Raw genomic sequence first — 18,078 nt, forward strand, 5'->3', positions numbered from 1 at the left:
TATTCCTCCCTCTATCCACCTATCTCTCTATTCCTCTCTCTATCCATCTATCTCTATTCCTCCCTCTATCCATCTATCTCTCTATTCCTCCCTCTATCCATCTATCTCTATTCCTCCCTCTATCATCTATCTCTATTCCTCCCTCTATCCATCTATCTCTCTATTCCTCCCTTTATCCATCTATCTCTATTCCTCCCTCTATCATCTATCTCTATTCCTCCCTCTATCCACCTATCTCACTATTCCTCCCTCTATCATCTATCAGGGTGAGACACACACACACACACACACTCTCGCTTTCTGTCTCTCGCTCTCTGTCGCTCTCTTTCTGTCTCTCTCTTTCTGTCTCTGTCTTTCTGTCTCTCTCGCGTTCTGTCTCTCTCTCTTTCTGTCTCTCTCGTTCTGTCTCTCTCTTTCTGTCTCTCTCTTTCTGTCTCTCTCTTTCTGTCTCTCTCTTTCTCTCTCTCGCTTTCTGTCTCTCTCTCTTTCTGTCTCTCGCTTTCTGTCTCTCGCTTTCTGTCTCTCGCTTTCTGTCTCTCTCTTTCTGTCTCTCTCTCTTTCTGTCTCTGTCTTTGTCTCTCTCTTTCAGTTTCTCTCTGTCTCTCTCTTTCTGTCTCTCTCTTTCCGTCTCTCTCTTACTGTCTCTCTCTCTGTCTCTCTCTCTCTGTCTCTCTCTGTCTCTCTCTGTCTCTCTCTGTTCATGGTATTAATCAACTATTCACCCTCATCTCTTTGTCCTTTCATTTCTCCTCCCTCATTCTCTTTCTCTTCAGGAGAGCGAGGGAGAGGATGATAGAGTTTGCCCGTACGAGAGAGGGAGAAAAGGAGGAGGGGATGGAGGGATGGGGCGAGGCCTGTTCTCTGGGGAATGGGTTTGGGGGAGACGGGGGAGGAGATGGGAGAGAGTGGCCCTCCGTGGGGGACAAACAGCAGCAGTGTCCCCCTCCCCCTGGCCCTCCCGCCCCTCGACCCCCCTCCTCAACCACGCTAGACTCCATATCTGGAGAGTTCGCTCTCGTCATCAACGGACATAGCCTGGTGAGACGACACACACACTCACACCAATGATGTATATAAGCCCTGGATTGCTGTTGCTATGTAATGGCCAATGAGAGGCTTTGATGCCACTGGTCAGCCATATTGGCACTGCCCAGAAGGAGCAGTCCTCCATTGGAATGAATGGAATTATACAGTATGTCAATTAAATGGACAAAATTAAAGTTGTACATTTTTTCGAGGTTAAATTGCATGTATTTAAGTGTTTTTGTTGTAGTGGGGACAGTAAAATTAGTACTTTTTAAAAATTATACTTATTACATGTGTATTTTTTTATGTTTAGCTCACATAATATAATTTAAAAGTCTGCATTAAGGTGTCTGTAATAGAATAAACATGACAAAAACAAATGAATAAATTAATAAATGCATTTCTATACCTTCCTAAATGTGTTTTACACTGGTGAGGGAGAGCTTGGTGGCTTCAAAACAGCTGCCCTAGTAATCAAGGGGATATATAACTCACTAGATATACAAACACCACTACACTGGACACACTACTTGTGCAATAGAAAACATGTCAACATGGCGCTCATAACAAATCTAAAATATCCAAACAAGTTCTCCCTCTCCCCTTCTCTCTCTCTCTCTCTCTCTCCCTCTCTCTCTCTCTCTCTCTCTCTCTCTCTCTCTCTCTCTCTCTCTCTCTCTCTCTCTCTCTCTCACTCTCTCTCTCCCTCTCCCTCCATCTCTCTCTCTACCTCTGTCTCTACCTCTCTCTCTCCCCCTCTCTCTCTCTCCCTCTCTCTCTCTATCCCTCCCTCTCCCTCCATCTCTCTCTCTACCTCTCTCTCTACCTCTCTCTCTCCCCCTCTCTCTCTCTCTCTCTCTCTCTCTCTCCCTCTCTCTCTCTATCCCTCCCTCTCTCCTTCTCTCTCTCTCTCCCTCACTCTCTCTCCCTCTCTCTCTCTCTCTCTCTCTCTCTCTCTCTCTCTCTCTCTCTCTCCCTCCCTCCATCTCTCTCTCTACCTCTCGCTCTACCTCTCTTTCTCCCCTCTCTCTCTCTCTCTCTCTCTCCCTCTCTCTCTCTCTCTCTCTCTCTCCCTCTCCCTCCATCTCTCTCTCTACCTCTCGCTCTACCTCTCTCTCTCTCTCTCTCTCTCTCTCTCTCTCTCTCTCTCTCTCTCTCTCTCTCTCTCTCTCTCTCTCTCTCTCTCTCTCTCTCTCTCTCTCTCTATCCCTCCCTCTCTCTCTCCCCAACTCTCTCTCTCTCTCTCTCTCTCTCTCTCTCTCTCTCTCTCTCTCCCCACCTCCCTCTCTCTCTCTCTCTCTCTCTCTCTCTGTGTCAGGCCCATGCGTTGGAGGCTGATATGGAGGGGGAGTTTGTGTCTACAGCGTGTGTCTGTAGAGCAGTGATCTGCTGCAGGGTGACTCCTCTACAGAAAGCCCTGGTGGTGGAGCTCATCAAGAAACACAAGAAAGCTGTCACCCTGGCCATAGGAGACGGGGCTAATGATGTTAGCATGATCAAGAGTAAGTTGGAGAGGATGTTGGAGGAAGGGCGAGTGACAGAAGTGCTTGGCAAAGATGATAACAGAGATGGGAAGACTTGAGAGATAAGGGGAACGAGGAGATATATTGAAGCAAAGTGCTCTGGCAGCCCAGTCTATTTGTAAGGTCATGGAAAGTCCCCACTTGATCTGTTTCTGTGTAGTTCTCTCTCCCTACGTCCTCTTTTCTCACGCCTCACCATGCCTTTCACAATTGTGTGTATGTATGTGTGCATGCATGCACATGTGTGTGTGTTTGTGTGCACGAATACAAGTGTGTGTGTGTGTGTGTGTGTGTGTGTGTGTGTGTGTGTGTGTGTGTGTGTGTGTGTGTGTGTGTGTGTGTGTGTGTGTGTGTGTGTGTGTGTGTGTGTGTGTGTGTGTGTGTGTGTGTGTGTGTGTGTGTGTGTGTGTGTGTGTGAAAAGCAGAAGAAAGGAAGCCTCTAAGGGAGGAGAGGTCCTTGTGGTTTCACATCCTGTTTTCTGGGCTCGACACCATGTCCTTGGATACATTACTCAACCTGTGAGCGATTACTCAACTTGTTGACTGGTTACCAAACCTGAATCTGAGGGAAGAGTATAGCAGGCTTCTGTGCCAGCCCAGCACTAACACCCCTGATAATTACACTTTTCAATTGTCTACAGTTGCTCTCTGTCCTTGTCTCCTCTCCTATAACCTATATGAAGTGTCTGTCTACCCCCCCCCCCCAGCGGCTCATATAGGAGTGGGCATCAGTGGTCAGGAGGGCATCCAGGCAGTGCTGGCATCTGACTACTCCTTCTCCCAGTTCCGCTTCCTCCAGCGCCTGCTGCTGGTCCACGGACGCTGGTCCTACCTCCGCATGTGTCGCTTCCTCTGCTACTTCTTCTACAAGAACTTTGCCTTCACCATGGTGCACTTCTGGTTTGGCTTCTTCTGTGGCTTCTCTGCCCAGGTGAGAGGTCAGGGGTGAGGGATCAGGAATGGTGGTTTAGAGGTGAGGGGTAAAGGGTGTTATAAGTTGGGTTGAGGTAAATAGTTTTGACTTCACTGTCAAAAAAACAAACACGTTTGGAGTGTTTAGGAGGAACTATGAGGGCTGAAGTGAAGACTCATGGGGCATGATGTTATATTGGGGCTTAAATGGGATGAGGTTGTCGTTCTTACTGTGTGTGTTTCTCTCCCTCTCACCCTCTCTATCTATCTCTCTGTTATCTCCCTCCTACCCTCTCTATCTATCTCTCTCTGTTATCTCTCTCTTTTCTTTCTCTCTCGCTCTCTTTTTCCATCCCTCTCTCTCTCCATCCCTCTCTCTCTCTCCATCTTTCTCTCTCTCCCTCTCTCCATCACTCTCTTCATCCTTCTCTCTCTCTCTCTCACTCTCTCTCTCAGACAGTATATGATCAGTACTTCATCACTCTCTATAACATCGTCTACACCTCTCTCCCCGTGCTGGCCATGGGAATATTTGACCAGGTGAGTCTCCCAAGCACCTCTGTACCCTTTGACCCCTGACCCTTGACCCCTGGTTGTTCCTCTTTCCCTCTGTAGGACGTCCCAGAGCAGCGTAGTCTGGAGTATCCTAAGCTGTATGAGCCAGGTCAGCTTAACCTGCTGTTCAACAAGAGAGAGTTCTTCATCTGTATAACCCAGGGTATCTACACTAGTGTTGTGTTGTTCTTCGTACCCTATGCCATCCTGTCCCACGGAACCCAGGGCACCGGGGAACCCCTCGCTGACTACCAGACCTTTGCTGTTACCACGGCCACCACCCTGGTGATCGTGGTCAGTGTGCAGGTGAGCGGGGGGAAGGGCTGTAGTATCCACTTCCTGTAGGCAACATGTTTGAAGGTTTGCTACATATGATAAACCGGGTAGTTTGGGCCGTGTGTATATCAGACAATATACCACGGTATTACACAAAAATACTTGTTTACTGTTCTAGTTATGTTGGTAACCAGTTTATAATAGCAATAAGGCACCTCAGGTGTTTGTGATAATGGCCAGTATACCACGGCTAAGGGCAGTTCTTATGCATGACGCAACGCAGAGTACAGCCTGGATACAGCTGTTAGTCATGGTATATTGGCCATATACCACACCCGCCCGAGGTGTCTTTTTATTATTAAATACGGTCTGATATACACCGGCTTTCAGTACAAACTGGGTGGTTAGAGCCCTGAATGCTGATTAGCTGAAAGCCGTGGTATATCAGGCCATATACCACAGATATGATAAAACAAGTATTTTTACTCTTCTAGTTACTCCGCATTGCGTCGTGCTTAAGAACAGCTGTTAACCCTGGTATATTGGCCATGCATAGTACCACAGCCCCTCACGCCTTATTGCTTAAATCTGTCTGTGTGTGTGTGTGTGTGTGTGTGTGTGTGTGTGTGTGTGTGTGTGTGTGTGTGTGTGTGTGTGTGTGTGTGTGTGTGTGTGTGTGTGTGTGTGTGTGTGTGTGTGTGTGTGTGTGTGTGTGTGTGTGTGTGTAGATTGCTCTGGACACGGGCTACTGGACAGCCATCAACCATTTCTTTGTGTGGGGCTCTGTGGGCTCCTTCTTCACCATCATGTTGGCTATGCACAGCCAGACTCTATTCAGCATCTTTCCCAACCAGTTCCACTTCGTAGGCAGTGCCCAGAGCACACTGGTCCAGCCGCTGGTGTGGCTGACCATCGTCTTGGCCACAGTGATCTGCATCGTTCCAGTTCTGGCTTTCCGATTCCTCAAACTGGACCTGAAACCACAGCTCTCTGATACGGTGAGAACAATATGCTTCTGGCCACACTCACAGCTCTCTGATACAGTGAGAACAATATGCTTCTGGCCACACTCACAGCTCTCTGATACAGTGAGAACAATATGCTTCTGGCCACACTCACAGCTCTCTGATACAGTGAGAACAATATGCTTCTGGCCACACTCACAGCTCTCTGATACAGTGAGAACAATATGCTTCTGGTCACACTCACAGCTCTCTGATACAGTGAGAACAATATGCTTCTGGCCACACTCACAGCTCTCTGATACAGTGAGAACAATATGCTTCTGGCCACACTCACAGCTCTGTGATACAGTGAGAACAATATGCTTCTGGCCACACTCACAGCTCTCTGATACAGTGAGAACAATATGCTTCTGGCCACACTCACAGCTCTCTGATACAGTGAGAACAATATGCTTCTGGCCACACTCACAGCTCTCTGATACAGTGAGAACAATATGCTTCTGGCCACACTCACAGCTCTCTGATACAGTGAGAACAATATGCTTCTGGCCACACTCACAGCTCTCTGATACAGTGAGAACAATATGCTTCTGGCCCCACTCACAGCTCTCTGATACAGTGAGAACAATATGCTTCTGGCCACACTCACAGCTCTCTGATACAGTGAGAACAATATGCTTCTGGCCACACTCACAGCTCTCTGATACAGTGAGAACAATATGCTTCTGGCCACACTCACAGCTCTCTGATACAGTGAGAACAATATGCTTCTGGCCACACTCACAGCTCTCTGATACAGTGAGAACAATATGCTTCTGGTCACACTCACACACTTCACACACACTGTACATTCCTCCTTGATCCAACACATCCTAATCACTGATTCTAAACACTAACACATTTGATAGGTGAAAACAGAAGATTTTTTATTTATTTTTTATTTTACCTTTATTAAACCAGGCAAGTCAGTTAAGAACACATTCTTATTTTCAATGACGGCCTGGGAACAGTGGATTAACTGCCTGTTCAGGGACAGAACGACAGATGTGTACCTTGTCAGCTCGGGGGTTTGAACTCGCAACCTTACGGTTACTACAACGCTCTAACCACTAGGCTACGCTGCCGATAAACTCCAGATAGCATTCACCAATTTCCAGGCCGTCATTGTAAATAAGTATTTGTTCTTAGTTGACCTGCCTGGTAAAATAAAGGTAAAATAAAATAGTAATTCAGTCATGTGAAATCAGTGGAAGGGATGAAGAAAGGATGCTGGTTCATGACCACTTCTTTATGATCCTCTGTTCCTGTCTCAAAGTCTTTCAGTGCTCATCTACATCAATCTGGCCTTCAGTCTGGCCTTCAGTCTGGCTTTCAGTCTGGCTTTCAGTCTGACCTTCACTCTGGCCTTCAGTCTGGCCTTCAGTCTGGCTTTCAGTCTGACCTTCAGTCTGGCCTTCAGTCTGACCTTCAGTCTGGCCTTCACTCTGGCCTTCAGTCTGGCCTTCACTCTGGCCTTCAGTCTGGCCTTCAGTCTGACCTTCAGTCTGGCTTTCACTCTGGCCTTCAGTCTGGCTTTCAGTCTGACCTTCAGTCTGGCCTTCAGTCTGACCTTCACTCTGGCCTTCAGTCTGGCCTTCAGTCTGTCAGCCATGACTCCTGTCTTCTCTCTATACTACTGTGATCCTGTCTGTTTGTCTCTTTGCTGTGACTGAAATCACACCAATGCCCCCTAACTCTACCAATGATTAACTGTTTGTGCGTACGCCAGCGCTCTCTGTATCCCATCACTTATCTTCCCTGTAAATATTGACTCTGAGTCTGTGAATATACCTTCATTCCCTCGAGAACAGCTGTCCCTATCACCTTATAATACGTCATTATCACTAGGGTTTAATATTGTCCGAAAACAATCTACACCTTCTACACATCCTTCCTGTGAAAACTGCAACCGTCCTGTAATAAATCTGACATAATTATACCACAGATAGAACAATGAGACAGATATTTCACCGGATGTGTAAATGTGAAGCATCCGATTGCCATTCCCACTCACTACCAAATATGGTAGTGAGAGGAAGCCCAGTGGCTGACAGTGGGATAAGACGGAAGGAGATTTTGGCCGACATTCTGCACATTTTCTCATCTGGGAAACATATGACCTCAATACAGTTTTCTGTCCCCAAAACTAAAATCTGTTATGAACAGAGTGGACTACATTTTGTAGATTTTAACCTTTGCCAAAGTTGTAAAAAAATGCCATTGTTTAGAAGGAATGCAAAGGCTAATTGAGTTATGGCACACGCTCACTCCACAAAGTAGGCGTTTCCTAATGGAAATATGTAGATGTATAATAGAACGAGCTAATAGGATCTCGCTAGCTTGTGCTTGGATCTGCCCACCATTTTGCTTGTTCTGCCCACTATGACTCATTTGTTTCATTTGGAAAGACAGGATGTGGTCTATTTTGGTTTAGTTATAAAAAATCTTTGATTATACCACTGTCAATTGAGAAACACGGACAGGAAACGAATGGTTTCTTGTTGTATTTGTCACAATTTACTCATCAAATCAAATTTTATTTGTCACATACACATGGTTAGCAGATGTTAATGCGAGTGTAGCGAAATGCTTGTGCTTCTAGTTCCGACAATGCAGTAATAACCAACGAGTAATCTAACCTAACAATTCAACATCAACTACCTTATACACACAAGTGTAAAGGGATGAAGAATATGTACATAAAGATATATTAATGAGTGATGGTACAGAACGGCATAGGCAACATGCAGTAGATGGTATTGAGTACAGTATATACATATGAGATGAGTAATGTAGGGTGTGTAAACATATAAAAGTGGCATTGTTTAAAGTGGCTAGTGATACATGTATTACATAAAGATGCAGTAGATGGTATCGAGTACAGTATATACATATGAGATGAGTAATGTAGGGTATGTAAACATATAAAAGTGGCATTGTTTAAAGTGGCTAGTGATACATGTATTACATAAAGATGGCAAGATGCAGTAGATGGTATAGAGTACAATACATACATATGAGATGAGTAATGTAGGGTATGTAAACATTGTATTAAGGGGCATTGTTTAAAGTGGCTAGTGATAAAAAAAATTACATACATTTTTCCATTATTAAAGTGGCTGGAGTTGAGTCAGTATGTTGGCAGCAGCCACTCAATGTTAGTGGTGACTGTTTAACAGTCTGATGGCCTTGAGATAGAAGATGTTTTTCAGTCTCTCGGCCCCTGCTTTGATGCACCTGTACTGACCTCGCCTTCTGGATGATAGCGGGATGAACAGGCAGTGGCTCGGGTGGTTGTTGTCCTTGATGATCTTTATGGCCTTCCTGTGACATCGGGTGGTCTAGGTGTCCTGGAGGACAGGTAGTTTGCCTCCGGTGATGCGTTGTGTAGACCTCACTACCCTCTGGGGAGCCTTATGGTTGTGGGCGGAGCAGTTGCCGTAACAGGCAGTGATACAGCCGACAGGATGCTCTCGATTGTGCATCTGTAAAAGAGTGCTTTTGGTGACAAACCAAATTTCTTCAGCCTCCTGAGGTTAGCTTTCTTGGGAACAGGAACAATGGTGACCCTCTTGAAGCATGTGGGAACAGCAGACTGGGATAAGGATTGATTGAATATGTCCGTAAACACACCAGCCAGCTGGTCTGCGCATGCTCTGAGGACGCGGCTGGGGATGCCGTCTGGGCCGGCAGCCTTGCGAGGGTTAACACGTTTAAATGTTTTACTCACCTCGGCTGCAATGAAGCAGAGACCGCAGGTTTTGGTAGCGGGCCGTGTCAGTGGCACTGTATTGTCCTCAAAGCGAGCAAAGAAGTTGTTTAGTCTGTCTGGGAGCAAGACATCCTGGTCCGCGACGGGGCTGGTTTTCTTTTTGTAATCCGTGATTGACTGTAGACCCTGCCACATACCTCTTGTGTCTGAGCCGTTGAATTGCGACTATACTTTGTCTCTATACTGACGCTTAGCTTGTTTGATTGCCTTGCGGAGGGAATAGCTATACTGTTTGTATTCGGTCATGTTTCCGGTCACCTTGCCCTGGTTAAAAGCAGTGGTTTGCGCTTTCAGTTTCGCGCGAATGCTGCCATCAATCCACGGTTTCTGGTTTGGGAATGATTTAATAGTTGCTGTGGGTACGACATCACCGATGCACTTGCTAATAAACTCGCTCATTGAATCAGCATATTCATCAATGTTGTTGTTTGACGCAATGCGGAACATATCCCAATCCACGTGATCGAAGCAATCTTGAAGCGTGGAATCAGATTGTTCGGACCAGCGTTGAACAGACCTGAGCGCGGGAGCTTCCTGTTTTAGTCTCTGTCTATAGGCAGGGAGCAACAAAATGGAGTCGTGGTCAGCTTTTCCGAAAGGAGGGCGGGGGAGGGCCTTATATGCGTCGTGGAAGTTAGAATAACAATGATACCGGGTTTTACCAGCCCTGGTTGCACTGTCGATATGCTGATAGAATTTAGGTAGTCTTGTTGTCAGATTAACCTTGTTAAAATCCCCAGCTACAATGAATGCAGCCTCAGGATATGTGGTTTCCAGTTTACATAGAGTCAAATAAAGTTTGTTCAGGGCCATCGATGTGTCTGCTTGGGGGGAAATATATTCGGCTGTGATTATAATCGAATTATAATCATATCCCCCCGGCCCTCTTCTTACCAGAAAGATGTTTGTTTCTGTCGTCGCGATGCGTGAAGAAACCAGCTGGCTGTACTGACTCCGATAGCGTGTCTCGAGTGAGCCCTGTTTCCGTGAAGAAAAGAGCGTTACAGTCTCTGATGTCTCTCTGGAATGCTACCCTTGCTCGGATTTAATCAACCTTGTTGTCAATAGACTGGACATTGGCGAGTAGGATTCTCGGGAGCAGTGCGCAATGTGCCCGTCTCCGGAGCCTGACCAGAAAACCGCTTCGTCAGGCCCCTGTTACGGCGTCGTTGTTTTGGTTCGCCGACTGGGATCCGATCCATTGTCCTGGGTGGTGGGCAAAACAGAGGATCCGCTTCGGGAAAGTCGTATTCCTGGTCGTAATGATGGTGAGTTGACGTTGCTCTTATATCCAGTAGTTCCTCCCGACTGTATGTAATAAAACCTAAGATTACCTGGGGTACCAATGTAAGAAATAATACGTAAAAAAAACAAAATACTGCATAGTTTCCTACGAACGCGAAGCGAGGCGGCCATTTCTGTCGGCGCCGGAAGTTGTCAACTCAAAGTTCTGTCAAAGTCACAACAAAATGTGTTAATGTAGCCTAAATGTAGGCGCAAAATATGATGAGGTTATTAGCCTACAGGCTAGTGAAAATGTTATTTGTTTTAGCTTACCCATAACTTTGACTGAAAGATGCCTGCCAGCTTGTTGGCTCTTTTCACTCCCCCTGGACCTGGCTATCAGGGGGATTCAGAAGGTTGTGGTTAATGACCTGGACCTGGCTATCAGGGGGATTCAGAAGGTTGTGGTTTATGACCTGGCTATCAGGGGGATTCAGAAGGTTGTGGTTTATGACCTGGACCTGGCTATCAGGGGGATTCAGAAGGTTGTGGTTTATGACATGGACCTGGCTATCAGGGGGATTCAGAAGGTTGTGGTTTATGACCTGGACCTGGCTATCAGGGGATTTCAGGAGGTTGTGGTTAATGACCTGGACCTGGCTATCAGGGGGATTCAGAAGGTTGTGGTTTATGACCTGGCTGTCAGGGGGATTCAGAAGGTTGTGGTTAATGACCTGGACCTGGCTATCAGGGGGATTCAGAAGGTTGTGGTTAATGACCTGGACCTGGCTATCAGGGGGATTCAGAAGGTTGTGGTTAATGACCTGGACCTGGCTATCAGGGGGATTCAGAAGGTTGTGATTTATGACCTGGACCTGGCTATCAGGGGGATTCAGAAGGTTGTGGTGTATGACCTGGACCTGGCTATCAGGGGGATTCAGAAGGTTGTGGTTAATGACCTGGACCTGGCTATCAGGGGGATTCAGAAGGTTGTGGTTAATGACCTGGACCTGGCTATCAGGGGGATTCAGAAGGTTGTGGTTTATGACCTGGACCTGGATATCAGGGGGCCTGTCTACACTCGTTTTTGTTATTCTAACATCATGGAACAATGTTGCAAATGTCTATTTCGCCGAGAGCGTTTGTGGACACAATGTACCTACCATCTTGTTAACAGTGAGTAAGTATGGCTGGAGCTTTGTGAATGTGAGATGGAGATTGCCTTCAGTAACTGTGTCAACAGGTCGTGTGTAGCCTACACATGATAGTCAGCAATGCAGTTTATGGAAGTAATGCATGTAAGTGATGTTTTCTATTGAGGACTATGTTGAGCAGGCCTATAGGCTAAATATGTAAAGGCTGCTAGCTAGCGTTGTGATGACTGGTCTAATGTAGGTTGTGAAGCCAAGGAGTCGTTATGTTCGGTTCATGCTTGCAGCTATCGTGCATATTTAGTATTTTTGCATTAGTGCTGCATATTTTTGTTGTTGTTGATTATTGGTCTACAGGACCCGTCAATATTTTTCTCCCAAAAAGGGGAAGGAGCTTGGTCAGGAAGTCCCAGGATACCGGTCATCAGTGTTAAACCCTACATGTCCCTTTATGTCATGCAGGTGAAAGAGGACCCAAAAGCGACTTAACAGAAACAGAGTTTATTTAAGTCCAAACAGGGAATAACAGAAATCCTCTAGTCTGTAGAGGGGAATAACTGGAGAAGCGGCCACAGACTGCAGGTCGCTTCGGGTAGGCGCAGGCCGTAGTTGACAGAGACACCTGCTCACACGCAGCATCTGATGAAGGCAAAAAACACGACAGGACAGGGCGATACACAATCACAGCAAAAACACGACAGGACAGGGCGAAACGCAATCCCAGCATGGTGAATACTAAACAAGGAACCGACGGGACAGGAACGGAACACAAAGGAATAAATAGGGACTCTAATCAGGGGAAAGGATCGGGAACAGGTGTGGGAAGACTAAATGATGATTAGGGGAATAGGAACAGCTGGGAGCAGGAACGGAACGATAGAGAGAAGAGAGAGCGAGAGAGTGAGAGAGGGAGGGGGAGAGAGAGGGATAGAAGGAGGGAAAGAACCAAATAAGACCAGCAGAGGGAAACGAATAGAATGGGGAGCACAGGGACAAGACATGATAATAAATGACAAACATGACAGTACCCCCACTCACCGAGCGCCTCCTGGCGCACTCGAGGAGGAATCCTGGCGGCAACGGAGGAAATCATCGATGAGTGAACGGTCCAGCACGTCCCGAGACGGAACCCAACTCCTCTCCTCAGGACCGTAACCCTCCCAATCCACTAAGTATTGGTGACCCCGTCCCCGAGAACGCATGTCCATGATCTTATGTACCTTGTAAATAGGTGCGCTCGACAAGGACGGGAGGGGGGGAGGGAAGACGAACGGGGGTGCGAAGAAAGGGCTTAACACAGGAGACATGGAAGACAGGATGGACGCGACGAAGATGTCGCGGAAGAAGCAGTCGCACAGCGACAGGATTGACGACCTGGGAGACACGGAACGGACCAATGAACCGCGGAGTCAACTTACGAGAAGCTGTCGTAAGAGGAAGGTTGCGAGTGGAAAGCCACACTCTCTGGCCGCATCAATACCTTGGACTCTTAATCCTGCGTTTATTGGCGGCTCTCACCGTCTGTGCCCTGTAACGGCAAAGTGCAGACCTCACCCTCCTCCAGGTGCGCTCACAACGTTGGACAAACGCTTGAGCGGAGGGAACGCTGGACTCGGCAAGCTGGGATGAGAACAGAGGAGGCTGGTAAGCCAGACTACTCTGAAACGGAGATAACCCGGTAGCAGACGAAGGAAGCGAATTGTGAGCGTATTCTGCCCAGGGGAGCTGTTCTGCCCAAGACGCAGGGTTTCTGAAAGAAAGGCTGCGTAGTATGCGACCAATCGTCTGATTGGCCCTCTCTGCTTGACCGTTAGACTGGGGATGAAACCCGGAAGAGAGACTGACGGACGCACCAATCAAACGACAGAACTCCCTCCAAAACTGTGACGTGAATTGCGGGCCTCTGTCTGAAACGGCGTCTAACGGGAGGCCATGAATTCTGAATACATTCTCAATAATGATTTGTGCCGTCTCCTTAGCGGAAGGAAGTTTAGCGAGGGGAATGAAATGTGCCGCCTTAGAGAACCTATCGACAACCGTCAGAATCACAGTCTTCCCCGCAGACAAAGGCAGACCGGTAATGAAGTCTAAGGCAATGTGAGACCATGGTCGAGAAGGAATGGGGAGCGGTCTGAGACGACCGGCAGGAGGAGAGTTACCCGACTTAGTCTGCGCGCAGTCCGAACAAGCAGCCACGAAACGGCGCGTGTCACGCTCCTGAGTCGGCCACCAAAAGCGCTGGCGAATAGACGCAAGAGTGCCTCGAACACCGGGATGACCAGCTAACTTGGCAGAGTGAGCCCACTGAAGAACAGCCAGACGAGTGGAAACAGGAACGAAAAGGAGGTTACTAGGACAAGCGCGCGGCGACGCAGTGTGCGTGAGTGCTTGCTTAACCTGTCTTTCAATTCCCCAGACTGTTAACCCGACAACACGCCCATAAGGAAGAATCCCCTCGGGATCAGTAGAAGCCACAGAAGAACTAAACAGACGGGATAAGGCATCAGGCTTGGTGTTCTTGCTACCCGGACGGTAAGAAATCACAAACTCGAAACGAGCGAAAAACAACGCCCAACGAGCTTGACGGGCATTAAGTCGTTTGGCAGAACGGATGTACTCAAGGTTCTTATGGTCTGTCCAAACGACAAAAGGAACGGTCGCCCCTCCAACCACTGTCGCCATTCGCCTAGGGCTAAGCGGATGGCGAGCAGTTCACGGTTACCCACATCATAGTTGCGCTCAGATGGCGACAGGCGATGAGAAAAATAAGCGCAAGGATGAACCTTATCGTCAGACTGGAAGCGCTGGGATAGAATGGCTCCCACGCCTACCTCTGAAGCGTCAACCTCGACAATGAATTGTCTAGTGACGTCAGGAGTAACGAGGATAGGAGCGGACGTAAAACGTTCTTTTAGAAGATCAAAAGCTCCCTGGGCGGAACCGGACCACTTAAAACACGTCTTGACAGAAGTAAGAGCTGTGAGAGGGGCAGCAACTTGACCGAAATTACGAATGAAACGCCGATAGAAATTAGCGAAACCTAAAAAGCGCTGCAACTCGACACGTGACCTTGGAACGGGCCAATCACTGACAGCTTGGACCTTAGCGGAATCCATCTGAATGCCTTCAGCGGAAATAACGGAACCGAGAAAAGTAACGGAGGAGACATGAAAAGAGCACTTCTCAGCCTTTACGTAGAGACAATTCTCTAAAAGGCGCTGTAGGACACGTCGAACGTGCTGAACATGAATCTCGAGTGACGGAGAAAAAATCAGGATATCGTCAAGATAGACAAAAACAAAAATGTTCAGCATGTCTCTCAGAACATCATTAACTAATGCCTGAAAAACAGCTGGCGCATTGGCGAGACCGAACGGCAGAACCCGGTACTCAAAATGCCCTAACGGAGTGTTAAACGCCGTTTTCCACTCGTCCCCCTCTCTGATGCGCACGAGATGGTAAGCGTTACGAAGGTCCAACTTAGTAAAGCACCTGGCTCCCTGCAGAATCTCGAAGGCTGATGACATAAGGGGAAGCGGATAACGATTCTTAACCGTTATGTCATTCAGCCCTCGATAATCCACGCAGGGGCGCAGAGTACCGTCCTTCTTTTAACAAAAAGAACCCCGCCCCGGCCGGAGAAGAAGAAGGCACTATGGTACCGGCGTCAAGAGACACAGACAAATAATCCTCGAGAGCCTTACGTTCGGGAGCCGACAGAGAGTATAGTCTACCTCGAGGAGGAGTGGTCCCCGGAAGGAGATCAATACTACAATCATACGACCGGTGAGGAGGAAGGGAGTTGGCTCGGGACCGACTGAAGACCGTGCGCAGATCATGATATTCCTCCGGCACTCCTGTCAAATCGCCAGGTTCCTCCTGAGAAGTAGGGACAGAAGAAATGGGAGGGATGGCAGACATTAAACACTTCACATGACAAGAAACGTTCCAGGATAGGATAGAATTACTAGACCAATTAATAGAAGGATTATGACATACTAGCCAGGGATGACCCAAAACAACAGGTGTAAACGGTGAACGAAAAATCAAAAAGAAATAGTCTCACTGTGGTTACCAGATACTGTGAGGGTTAAAGGTAGTGTCTCAAATCTGATACTGGGAAGATGACTACCATCTAAGGCGAACATGGGCGTAGGCTTATCTAACTCTCTGAAAGGAATGTCATGTTTCCGAACCCATGCTTCGTCCATGAAACAACCCTCAGCCCCAGAGTCTATCAAGGCACTACATGTAGCACCCGAACCGGTCCAGCGTAGATGGACCGACAAAGTAGTACAGGATTTTGATGGAGAGACTTGAGTAGTTGCGCTCACCTGTAGCCCTCCGCTTACAGATGAGCTCTGGCTTTTACTGGACATGAATTAACAAAATGTCCAGCAACTCCGCAATAGAGGCACAGGCGGTTGGTGATCCTCCGTTCCCTCTCCTTAGTCGAGATGCGAATCCCTCCCAGCTGCATGGGCTCAGACTCTGAGCCAGAGGAGGGAGATGGTTGCGATGCGGAGCAGGGAAACACCGTTGATGCGAGCTCTCTTCCACGAGCCCGGTGACGAAGATCTACCCGTCGTTCTATGCGGATGGCGAGAGCAATCAAAGAGTCCACATCTGAAGGAACCTCCCGGGAGAGAATCTCATCCTTAACCACTGCGTGGAGTCCCTCCAGAAAACGAGCGAGCAGCGCCGGCTCGTTCCACTCACTAGAGGCAGCAAGAGTGCGAAACTCAATAGAATAATCCGTTATGGACCGTTCACCTTGGCATAAGGAAGCCAGGGCCCTAGAAGCCTCCCTACCAAAAACTGAACGGTCAAAAACCCGAATCATCTCCTCTTTAAAGTTCTGGAACTTGTTAGAGCAATCAGCCCTTGCCTCCCAGATAGCTGTGCCCCATTCTCGAGCCCGGCCAGTAAGGAGTGAAATGACGTAAGCAACCCGAGCTCTCTCTCTAGAGTATGTGTTGGGTTGGAGAGAGAACACAATCTCACACTGCGTGAGAAAGGAGCGGCACTCAGTGGGCTGCCCGGAGTAGCAAGGTGGGTTATTAACCCTAGGTTCTGGAGGCTCGGCAGGCCAGGAAGTAACAGGTGGCACGAGACGTAGACTCTGGAACTGTCCAGAGAGGTCGGAAACCTGAGCGGCCAGGTTCTCCACGGCATGGCGAGCAGCAGACAATTCCTGCTCGTGTCTGCCGAGCATGGCTCCTTGGATCTCGACGGCAGTGTAACGAGCGTCTGAAGTCGCTGGGTCCATTCCTTGGTCGGTTCCTTCTGTCATGCAGGTGAAAGAGGACCCAAAAGCGACTTAACAGAAACAGAGTTTATTTAAGTCCAAACAGGGAATAACAGAAATCCTCTAGTCTGTAGAGGGGAATAACTGGAGAAGCGGCCACAGACTGCAGGTCGCTTCGGGTAGGCGCAGGCCGTAGTTGACAGAGACACCTGCTCACACGCAGCATCTGATGAAGGCAAAAAACACGACAGGACAGGGCGATACACAATCACAGCAAAAACACGACAGGACAGGGCGAAACGCAATCACAGCATGGTGAATACTAAACAAGGAACCGACGGGACAGGAACGGAACACAAAGGAATAAATAGGGACTCTAATCAGGGGAAAGGATCGGGAACAGGTGTGGGAAGACTAAATGATGATTAGGGGAATAGGAACAGCTGGGAGCAGGAACGGAACGATAGAGAGAAGAGAGAGCGAGAGAGTGAGAGAGGGAGGGGGGAGAGAGAGGGATAGAAGGAGGGAAAGAACCAAATAAGACCAGCAGAGGGAAACGAATAGAATGGGGAGCACAGGGACAAGACATGATAATAAATGACAAACATGACACTTTATACTAAGAAATAACCCTCCTGTCTGTCCTCTCTACCCTCTACCTCTCCCTTTCCCCCCTCCCCATCTACCTCCCCTGCTCTCCCTCCCCCTCTACCTCCCCTGCTCTCACCCCTCCCTCGCCCTGACCCCTCCCCCCCCCCTCCAGGTGCGTTACACCCAGCTGGTGCGTCAGAAGACGAGGAAGCCAGCGGGTCGATGCATGGGAGGAGTCAGGGTCGGAGGCGTGCCTGAGGGTCGTCTGGGGGCGAGGGGCGGGTTCAGGAGGTCAGGATATGCCTTTGCCCACCAGGAGGGCTTTGGGGAGCTCATCACCTCTGGGAAGAACATGAGACTGTCCTCCCTGGCCCTGGCCAACTTTGCCTCCAGACACAGCTCCAGCTGGATAGACACCCTGCGCAAAAAGAAACACTCAAATACACATCCCCCGCAGAACGCCTCAGGAGAGAGCAGCCCGGCACCTAGCTATGTGTCGGGATCAGCTCCCCCCCTGTCTAATTCATCCTCTCTCCTGGGGGGGTCACAGGATACTCCCCTGGAGGAGGGAACACACACGCTGCCTGTCATACTCCCACAGGTGGCTTCTGGCCCTCCCACAAACACACTACCAGCGTTAGCTCCAGCCCAGGTCCCCTCTGCTGACGCTCTCACTCCCACCTCTGTGAGGAGTCCTGGGGGAGACTCGGTTGGTGGCTGGAACCTTAGTCTGGGCGCTGTACAGGTGAGATACTGTCATCTTCTTTAATCTCTTTCTCACCCACACAACCTCACA

General features: G+C 48.5%; 1 protein-coding gene across 2 annotated transcripts in view; it reads left to right on the plus strand.

Moving 5' to 3' along the window:
* Positions 1–18,078, plus strand: part of LOC123998242 (phospholipid-transporting ATPase ID-like) — a 77,131-nt gene that overhangs the window by 56,182 nt on the left and 2,871 nt on the right. The window contains exons 21-27 of one of the 2 annotated variants that reach the window (XM_046303280.1): positions 774–1,038; positions 2,345–2,528; positions 3,257–3,480; positions 3,918–4,001; positions 4,077–4,322; positions 5,021–5,290; positions 17,455–18,027. In XM_046303280.1, the coding sequence (XP_046159236.1) occupies positions 774–1,038; positions 2,345–2,528; positions 3,257–3,480; positions 3,918–4,001; positions 4,077–4,322; positions 5,021–5,290; positions 17,455–18,027 (1,846 nt within the window). The remainder of the gene's footprint in view (positions 1–773; positions 1,039–2,344; positions 2,529–3,256; positions 3,481–3,917; positions 4,002–4,076; positions 4,323–5,020; positions 5,291–17,454; positions 18,028–18,078) is intronic. The other variant, XM_046303279.1, reaches the window with a different exon arrangement.

Source organism: Oncorhynchus gorbuscha, linkage group LG15, assembly GCF_021184085.1.
Source record: "Oncorhynchus gorbuscha isolate QuinsamMale2020 ecotype Even-year linkage group LG15, OgorEven_v1.0, whole genome shotgun sequence".
Lineage (NCBI taxonomy): Eukaryota > Metazoa > Chordata > Actinopteri > Salmoniformes > Salmonidae > Oncorhynchus > Oncorhynchus gorbuscha.